The 10,398-nt window shown below is 33.8% G+C and overlaps 1 protein-coding gene across 8 annotated transcripts in view; it reads left to right on the forward strand.

Moving 5' to 3' along the window:
• TTK (TTK protein kinase) overlaps positions 1-9,565 on the forward strand; it is a 39,478-nt gene extending 29,913 nt beyond the window's left edge. For all 8 annotated transcript variants that reach the window (XM_069598953.1, XM_069598954.1, XM_069598955.1 and 5 more), the window contains exons 16-22: positions 2-153; positions 1,354-1,478; positions 2,817-2,897; positions 6,218-6,394; positions 6,847-6,931; positions 7,458-7,555; positions 9,145-9,565. In XM_069598953.1, the coding sequence (XP_069455054.1) occupies positions 2-153; positions 1,354-1,478; positions 2,817-2,897; positions 6,218-6,394; positions 6,847-6,931; positions 7,458-7,555; positions 9,145-9,231 (805 nt within the window). In that variant the 3' untranslated portion in view covers positions 9,232-9,565. The remainder of the gene's footprint in view (position 1; positions 154-1,353; positions 1,479-2,816; positions 2,898-6,217; positions 6,395-6,846; positions 6,932-7,457; positions 7,556-9,144) is intronic.
• Positions 9,566-10,398: the final 833 nt, after the last annotated feature.

Consider the following 10,398-nt stretch of genomic DNA (forward strand, 5'->3'; position numbering starts at 1 on the left):
GTGAAATTACAGATCAGTACATCTACATGGTAATGGAATGTGGAAATATTGATCTGAATACTTGGCTTAAAAAGAAAAAATCCATCAGTCCATGGGAACGGAAGAGTTACTGGAAAAATATGTTGGAGGCAGTTTACACAATTCATCAACATGGTATTTTAAAATCTCTTCATATATAATGTTAAAATATTCATTAGTAGTGCCATCTTAGAGAAAGACACTTATAATTTTAAGGTATTGGTTATTGGCAGCTTTAGCCTAAATAAACTAAATATTTGGCAGTTTAATAAAGATGAAGAGACAACACCATTTCTTTAAAATACTGTTAGCAAAAGAATACAGGGCATGAACTCAAATCCCCACATTCATGAAGCATCCATAGCACCAAATGTTTCATTATCAGCAATAACATAGCCCCTAGTCCTGGGTCTCCAGCTGTCTGACTCACAGCAGGTCTGAGACTGAGGCTCAGGCACCCTAACAGTCTTAAGCGCTCATTTCACTCTTCCTAGTCACTTTGCATTGCGCACCTGTGTGAGAGGCTTTTTTAACTACTAGCTCTGCATTCTGGGTTGGCTTTTTACTTGGACTTGGTTCTTTTTTGTTTGTTTGTTTTGCTTTTTTGTTTTGTTTAAAACTCTTTAATTCTGTCATGGCCTTATATACTGTACAGAGCAATTGTCTCTTGTTTTTGCATCCCAGCCTCTCCCTGCGACCCCTAATCCATTTCTCTTTCCTCATAGAATCCTGAATTTCCTTCTAACTTTTCAACAGTTTGGACTTGTTTTTTTTTTAGTGCTTCTTTGCCTTTTCCTTATTTTAAATAACTGATAATACAGGTAATTGTAAATTATCTCCTTATGTCTCTTTTCCTATAAGTTAGAAGATAATTCACCAGTGATCAAGATCAGGCTTAGGGGTGGGTACGTGAGGGGCATTAGAGTCCTACCATATGGCAGCGTAATTTACAGTACTGTCTTGTGGTCAGAGAACCACAGTGGTTGTTAAGAGCATAAACTCTGAAGTCAGACTGCCTGGTTCAACTCATGACCTTGTTCCTTAAGCTGTGTAGCCTTGAACAGATTGCTTAAACTCTGCCTTAGCTTCTGCAACTAAAAATGGGGATAATAATAGTACTTGCCTCAGCATTGGTATGAGGGTTGAATGGTTCAATACAAGCTGCAAACTTAAAATAGTGCCTAGCGTGTAGCAATTTGCTGTATGTTCACAGAGTATATTAAAAATGAATATTTAATTTGACTAAAGGAAGCAACTCATGAGTAGACTGTGCAATATCTTTGTACTTAGAATGTTTGACATTGTTTGATATTGTACTGGGTTTTTATTTTGAAGGTATTGTTCACAGTGATCTGAAACCTGCTAACTTTCTGATAGTTGATGGAATGCTAAAGCTAATCGATTTTGGAATCGCAAACCAAATGCAACCAGATACAACAAGTATTGTTAAAGACTCTCAGGTAATGAATGACTGGTTACTACACAGTAGAGTTCAATTCCTTTTCATCTTTGAGGTATTAGTTTGCTAATGAGGATTTTATTTTTCCCTACTTCATTTTTCAAAGGATTTGAAACCTTTTTTATAAGAATAGATATTATAACCATAAAAAATAAATCAGTCACACAGTTAATACAATTTAGTATAGAAAGTCAAGACCCAGTAGACATATATCCAGCAATTTTGGATGATTTTCATTTAGCTGAGGTAGAGAAGCAGTAATACCTGCCTTGAAATCATTTTGGTTTTCTAAAATTCACCTAAAACTTTGTCTCAGTTTCCTGGTAGCAGCCAAAGAGAATTGCAGTTTTATGTTTTTCATTGTCCTTTATGAGGTAAGACCATTTCATTCTTCCAGAGAAGTAAAGCTTTCCCTATCACTTACATTTGAAAAAAATTCTTAAGTGGGCCTTCATATTGGAAACAACATAACAAATATTGTACTCAGCCACATTTTTATAATAAGATATGCAACAGCAGTCTTAATAAACTTGTTCCCATAAAAACATTCTTTGATGACAATCAAAGAATGACTAAAAATAATCCTGCTTAGAGCCAGGACAGTGTGCTCCATGTATGCAGATCTCTAATGTGGATCTGCCTGAATCCTGGGAATAAAACTGGATTTTTTTTTAGGAGTAGCTGGGCAGCATGCCCTTCAAACAGTTCTGTTTGACAGTTACTTCTTTTTATATCAAAAATACAGCTGAACATTTTGTTGTAAATCGGTTTGACGATAACTTCTATGGCAAGGCTCTAAAGTATAGGCAATTCTATATTTGAAAGCAGAACCATTTTAGAATAAAACAAATGCAGTATAAGGTTGGCATGATCCTGCTGTGGAAACTCTTGCACGATGTAGACACCCATCCTGTCTATTTGAACATGGGCCCAGGGAATACTTACAGACAAACTAGATATTTGGTTGATTGGTTGGTTTATATTGAAAAGTGTTCTGGGTCTGTTCCAGCACAGAAATGAGTAACTGATCAATTCCTTCAAAGTTTATGGCCATTAATAAATTTTATCCTGTGAAATGTTATGGTCCCTGCCTACCATAATCATAGAAATAGCTCAGCATTCTGAAAGGAGTCAATTTTTTTATTTTGAATCTAATTTATTTTGCTGGAAATATGAAGAAATTTGTTTTAATATTTTTGTCAGTTATTTGAGTTTCACAAATATATTGCTGAAATCTGTTAATTATTCAAGTTGTCAAGAATTTGGTATTCATGTTCTTAAAAATAGCAGACTGAAGTATTTTCATTGATTTCTGTGTTTTCTGTGATTTGGCAAGTAGGTTGGGACAGTTAATTATATGCCACCAGAAGCAATCAAAGATATGTCTTCTTCAAGAGAAAATGGGAAGTCCAAATCGAAGGTACTTTAAGATTATTTATATCCCATTTATTTGACACAAACAGGAAATGGGCTGGTCTCTGACTAAATTAACAGATAACTGAAAACTTATTTCTTTAAGTTCTAAAATTAGGCCGTTTTAGAGACCTTGCCTTATTAAGCAGACTGTCCTGGGATCCACTTTTACCCTTCTTAATTGATTTGAGATTGCTCTTTTAATATTGTGCTTTTAATGTGGTGATGCCTTACAATGTGCTCCTATAAGAAATGCACATTGGATATGTTTTTAATTTTAAAAATAAGACTAAATTAACTCTGGTATGGACATCTTAATTAACACTGAACTGATAACCTTAGAAGTCTTTATTGTTTGTTTCCTCTGACTCCTAATGTTTTATTTCTTACCGTTTCTTCATTTTTAAATTTTACATTTCCAAGTACAACTCTAGCAGGTGATTTTTTCTAGGTACTTTCCCACTTCCCTTATTTCGCTACCACTGTGAGCTCTCATGTTAGTCTCACTGGTGCCCTATGTTGAGTCAGCTTTGCCTGCCATGGTGCCTCTGGCTCCAGACTCATCCTTCTTCCGCTGTAGCAGTGTAGTCTAACGGATACAAGCGTACATCACTGTGCAGTCCCTGTGTTCAAGTTACAGATCTACCTCATTATCAACTGTTTTTGTGACCTGACTTGCCTGTTTCTTTGTCTATCAGTTAGGCTTCCGAATAGTACCTATTTTAAAAGTATTTGAGGATTAAATGAGAAAGAATATAAAGTGTTTAGTACATTGTCCAGCTGAAAACAGTTGCTTAATAAATATGCTTTCACTTACTAAATTATACTTTCCTCCCGAGAAAATTGTGGTTTCTAAATACCTTTTCAAATAACTGCCTAACAGTTTCTCTTATAAAAATTCTTCTTAAATCTCTTCAGCGTCTCCTTTTAACACTTAGATTTGTCTGCTCTTTTTTCTTGATTAGACTTGCCATAGTTTTGTTAATTTTTAAGAGCCAAGTCTTGGGTAGAGGTAGGAGGGAGGCCCTAGAGGGAGAGCATGTATGTATACTTATAGCTGATTCACATTGTTGTACAGCAGAAACTAATACAGCATTGTAAAGTAATTATCTTCCAATTAAAAATAAAAAAAAATAAAGAACCAGGTCTAGATTTCACTTATTATATTTTCATTTGCTGTCTAATTAATTTCTGCTTTTATCTTTGTCATTTGTATTCCCTTTAGTTTTTTTTCCGCTTGCTTCTGCATTTAAATAATTGCTATTTTAATTTTAATAGTCTTCCATATAAAGTTTTACTCAAGTAAAACTTTGAGTTTTACTGTTGCTGCTACTGTTACTGTAGTGTTTCTTATTTTCCCTAATTTCCAAAATTCCTGATTTCAGGTTTAAATTTTTCTTTAAAATAAAATTGGGTTTGAGCTGCATGTAATGTTCAGATCTTTTTTTCAGTTGTCAACTCAGTACTTTAATATGTAATAATGGGAAATATCAATTCCATTGTATCACCTGCTCTGCAGTGGCCTTAGGGATTCTGAATAGAAGATAAATTTTTATCCTAACATGTAAGCTCGTCGTTTCTATAGAAGAGCTCAGGGCCCCTCCCAGTCTAGCTCTGTTCTGAAATTGCTTTCCAGTGAGCAGCTAATGGCCACTTGGGGCTTCTGTTCTGAGGTCTGTCGGGCACATTGATTACTTTTTTCTGCGTCAAATGCCTCTACCATGCAGGACTTGTGGCTGTGGGTGGTTTGTCTCTATTCACATTCTGGTTTTATTGTAAATATTTTCCTTATGTTTATGGTTTTGCTACCAGGCAGCTCTGTCTAACTTATCTGGGGATTTGGAGAGTTTGAAAAACTATGCTGCCATAACACTGCCATTTTCCCAGAATCTGAAATTCTTTTTAGCCTGTGATTTAGGTTTAGAAATGGACTTAAATTTCCAAGTGATTAAATTGGAGGAAAAGTTTATTTATTATTATTATTTATCAGATTTCTTTGTGTGCAGAATAACAGGATCTATTTTCTTGCTTGTGTTCTGAAGAGCATGTTAAAATTTGCCCCCACTTCAAAGAATTTAATATAGTTGCTTAATATAGGACTTCCCTGGTGGCTCAGATGGTAAAGCGTCTGTCTACCATGCGGGAGACCCGGGTTCGATCCCTGGGTCAGAAAGATCCCCTGGAGAAGGAAATGGCAATCCACTCCAGTACTATTGCCTGGAAAATCCCATGGACAGAGGAGCCTTGTAGGCTACAGTCCATGGAGTCGAAAAAGAGTTGCTTAATAAAAAAAATTTATAGTTGCTTAATGTAGTTCTATTAAAGGTGGTTTCAGTGCATAAAAATTCATAACATCTCTTAGTTGATTGTACCTTTTATCACAGTGAAATGACTTTCTTCTGTTAGCATTTTGCTGTGTTCTCTTTTTCTAATATTAATATTGTTGTCTCTTCTTTTCCATTTTGCATTTGGTTATATGTGTCCATTTTTTTTCCCCTCTAGCTTTCTGTGTCATTTGGTTTAGATTAATCCTTTGTATAGAATATATGGTTACTTTTGTTATACTATATATGAGTATGTATCTTTTAAAAGAGGAGTTTAGCCATTGTCATTTACTATATCACTGCTGTGCTTTGTCTTAATCATGTTTTTTTAAAGTCAAAAGTAGAATTATGTTGTAATATTGCATTACTTCTAATAAGGTTATTTAATACAGAGAACATTTAATAATTAATATTTACTGAGAACCAGAAACTATTCTCTATGTTTCCCCATATCTCATGGTTATTTAATGTCCATGACAGTGTCCTTTTATTATTTCTGTTTTGGAAGTGAGGAAACAGATAAGGAGAACTACCAGCTAGTACTAAGGCAGGGATTCAAGCCCAGCCCAGCCCAGTCTGGCTCTATAGTTTATGTTCTTAGTTTTAGGGTAGCTCAGCTTAACTTTTTAAAAAGTCTATACATAGTTACATATTATGAATTTATTTAAAACCATATTTTAATCCAGTAATTTTGGGGAAAACAAGTAAATTTCATACTTGCAGTTATGATTTTTAGCTTTGTGTTTTCACAGACGGAAAAGAATGTAATATTTTGTTTCAGTCAATCTATTTTAATTATGAGTTTGTTGAATGGAGCTCATTTCTTTTGATAAAATAGCCTAATGTAATAAAAACTAGAAAAGGATGTTTTGTAATGAACATCATTTAATACTTGACACATGTAATGAGGTTTAATTATGATTTTAAATATGAGGGTAAACGTGTATAATACTTTTTATGCTAAAATAACAGTAACTTCTTTTCTTTTTTTTTTTATACTTAGATAAGCCCCAAAAGTGATGTTTGGTCCTTAGGTTGCATTTTGTACTATATGACTTATGGAAAAACACCGTTTCAGCATATAATTAATCAGATTTCTAAATTACATGCCATAATTGACCCTAATCATGAAATTGAATTTCCTGATATTCCAGAGAAAGATCTTCAAGATGTATTAAAGGTAACATTAATAGTATATAAATATAGAAGAAATATATTTCATATAGTACTTAATTGTTTACTTGAATAGCTGAGGGAATTCTCTAGTGGTCCAGTGGTTAAGACTCAGCACTTTCACTGCTGTGGCCTAACTTCAGTTGATTGCCAGGGAACTAAGATCCTGCAAGCCACATGCATGGCCAGAAAATGAAAGAAAGAGAAATAGCTGAAATGATTGGAATTATGTATCTGGAGTAGATAAAGCTTGTCTATTGAAAATTCATTTTGAAGGCTTTTAAAATGTATGAATACTTGGTGATTTTGAAGACATGATGTGTAAAATTATCTTGTCATTTCTGAGTAGGCAGAAAGCAGCTTCTGTTATATGTTGTAATCTGGAAAAATACTTTATCAATATTGCATAAGGAAACTTGCTTTGTTTTTATTTTAAAAACTTAACCTTTATGTTTATAGCATTGTTTAATAAGGGATCCTAAACAAAGGATATCCATTCCTGAGCTTCTGGCACATCCGTATGTTCAGCTTCAAACTCATTCAGGTACTTCTTTAAAAATAAATTTATTACCCAATTGGTAATATCAACAACCTTCTAACTACTCTTTTCCTTCATGCCTCCTTCCTTAAGGAAGTTCCTTAATGCTAAATACTAAAATAAATGAGATCGCCTTCCTTTACTTGCCGGCATTCATTTTTACTTATCCTAGGAAAGGGACTATGATCAGTGATAAATTATAAGAATGTGGTTATTGTGCTTTTAAGCAGAATACACATTTATATATGAACTTCTATTTTTCTTACTTGATACCAGTGTGCTATTAATTCTATATATATTTTACACCTGGGCTTCATAGGTGGCTCAGTGGTAAAGAATCTGCCTGCCAAGCAGGAGATGTGGGTTCAATCCCTAGGTTGGAAAAATTCTCTGGAGGAGGAAATGGCAACCCACTCCAGTGTTCTTGTGGGAGATCCCATGGAAGAGGAGCCTGGTGGGCTATAGTCCATGAGATTGGACATGAGTCAGACACAACTTAGCAACTAAACAACAAAACCAAATTATTTCATAGGCAACCAGCTGGCTAAGGGAGCTGCTGAAGAAATGAAATATGTTCTGGGCCAACTCGTTGGCCTGAATTCTCCTAATTCCATTTTGAAAGCTGCTAAAGTGAGTATGTCTATGCTCTGTCTACACTATTTTAATTGTTTTGTATAGTTAGTGAGTTAGGCACTTAAACAGGTAAACCAAAGGAAAATTGGCCCAGTCATTAGATCAGCTATGAAGTGTGTTTCTGTATTTAGATACTTAATATGTGCTTTTTAACAAATACAGATTTATTTGATTTACACTCTTATAATGGGCAGACAGCACAATCGAAAATGGATTGTCATATAAGGTGCATTGAAAAGATTGCTGTCAAGTAGGTCTCAACCAGACTAAATTCAGTAAAGAATCTTTTAAATCAACCCTATTTTTAACACAGCTTTTGAATTTATTTGTTATAGCCAATTTTATTTAAACCATCTTAGACAAATCACAGTATCACGTATAATGACTTCTAGGTAGATGTATATAGCAGTCAGTACTTTCCTCGAAGCAAATGTCTCAAACCTATTAGTCTCCCAGTGCCTGTTTATACCATAATGTTTTGGATCTCACTGACATTAAATACCTAATCATTTAACACTGTATACTTAATTGACTTTAGTTACTAGTTTAATATTTCAGCTATAACATTATTATAAAATTACAGTAACTTAAACTAAAAAACACTTTTAGCTCTCTGGATAGGGATAACACCAATCTAAGATGTTAAGAACTTGAATACATTTCTGGAGGAATTTGTTACATATTTACCATTATATTTGCATTTATATAAGATAAATTTTTTTCTTAAGTTTTCTTGAGTGCTAATAGCTAAATCAATGGCTTTAGGAATTGAAATTGGACCAAAATTTGTTATGTAATTTTTCTCTGTATTTCATTTCTCTGATTCTACCAGTGTATTGTTTAAAGCCTTTTATAAATAAAATTAGGTGGATTACATTTATCACTAAGGCTATGTGTTCCTTGATGGCAAAGATATCTTCTTTCTTCATAAATTAGATGTTGCCTTAGCCTTAAATCCTTTACTAAATGTGTAGATTTTAGTATATTAATTAGACTTATTTATATAGCAGTTGTATTTTTTAATGTCTTCCATTGTTTAGTTTAAATATCAATGAAAAGTATATTTCCTGTTGATTTTATTTTACAGTATAGGACTTTATCTAAGACTGGCTTTATTTAAGAAAAAGTAAGGTATCTTGTAATAACATAATGAAAAAGAATATATAGAGGAACAGACAGATATAAATATATCTGAATCACTTTTCTATATACCAGAAACTAACACAATATTATAAATCAACTTTATAATACTTCATTTAAAAAGTTTTGCTATGTAAAACTATGTACATCAGCTATAAAAGAAAAAGTAAGGGAGATTAAGGTGACCTTGAGGATGCATCCATACACTTAAAAATAACTGTGTTACATTTTTCTTCCAGAAAGATTGAGCTGCATCTCATGATAGCTGATTCTTAGGCCAAGCTAGGTGTTTAAAACCTTTAATTATCTCCAATAGTGTATAAAATAATTTGTAATTATAAGAACAATAGAGAAATGTCTTACATATTAGAAGATGTGAAGTTAATTAAACCTTTGTTAATCTGATTTATAAATATTACAAATCAGATGTGTGTTTTTAATTTCAGACTTTATATGAGCAATACAGTGCTGGTGAAAGTCATGATTCCTCTTCATCATCCAAGACTTTGGCAAAAAAATGGGAAAGAAAATGATTTGTGGTTACTTATGAACTGTCAGGTATCACCTGTAAAATATCGGGACTGTTAAACTCTTGGTTCTCTGTGGAAATCTCTTGAAGACAGCTTCACTCTGAAATGTTACTGACAGAAAAACTCAGTGATTATCCTGAAAAGAAAACTGTAAAAACCTGCTAATGGCACTGTATGTATTGAATTGTAGAACTGTTTTCCCTTTTATGCTTCCCTGTAAATCTAATCTATTTGATAACATTTTCACACTTGGGGTAGTAGATGGAAAATGGAAGTGTATTCTGAAGAACTATGTAAATAGGCTTTGTATAATATAAAATGACACTAAATTCTCAAAGCTATAGAATTGTTTTCTTCAAGCGAATATACTGTTGGTGGGGCAACAGATTTCTTAAGACAGTGGATTAAGGGAAACATGAGAGTAGACCTTCGTAAATTAACTCTGGGGGGAAAATTCCACAGGTTTCAAATCCTAAAAAAGATTTCCCGTTGCTTCATGGTACTGGTAGTACTTCTTCATTGTGGAGCTGCACTTGGCTCTTTTAATTCTCTTTGATTCTTCATAATCTTTGCTTTGGGTGTTCAGTGTCATGCTGGATTCCTAGAAGTAGGCAGTATAGAGCATGACCTCATTGTATGACTTGCTTAATGATGAGCAATTACAAATGTGGTCCCAGAATTTCTGAGTCTAAATCTAACAGGTTACTTAAAGATATTATCATATAGTATTCTTTTCCCCAATTTTTTCTTTAGATTTTGATAGACTTTTTTTTTTATTAAGACTTTATTTTTAGAATAGTTTTGGATTCACAGCAAAATTGAGGGGAAGGTGCAGAGATTTCCCATTTAACCCCTGACCTGACACATGCATGGCCTGCCTCCCTATCAACATCCACCACCAGTGTGGTACTGTTGTTACATTTAATGAACCTACATTGACACACTAATAATCACCCAAAGTCCATAGTATATATTACAGTTCCGTCTCGGTGCTGCGCGTTCTAGGGATTCAGACAAATGTATAATTACATCCATCGTTATGCTATTTTAAGTGTTTTCACTGCCTGAAAAATTCTCTGTGCTCCACCCGTTCATCTCTCTCCTACTTCTAACCCCGGCAACCACTGATCTTTTCACTGCATCCATAATTTTGCCCTTTCTAGAATAATC

This window comes from Ovis canadensis, chromosome 8, assembly GCF_042477335.2.
Source record: "Ovis canadensis isolate MfBH-ARS-UI-01 breed Bighorn chromosome 8, ARS-UI_OviCan_v2, whole genome shotgun sequence".
Classification (NCBI taxonomy): Eukaryota; Metazoa; Chordata; class Mammalia; order Artiodactyla; family Bovidae; genus Ovis; species Ovis canadensis.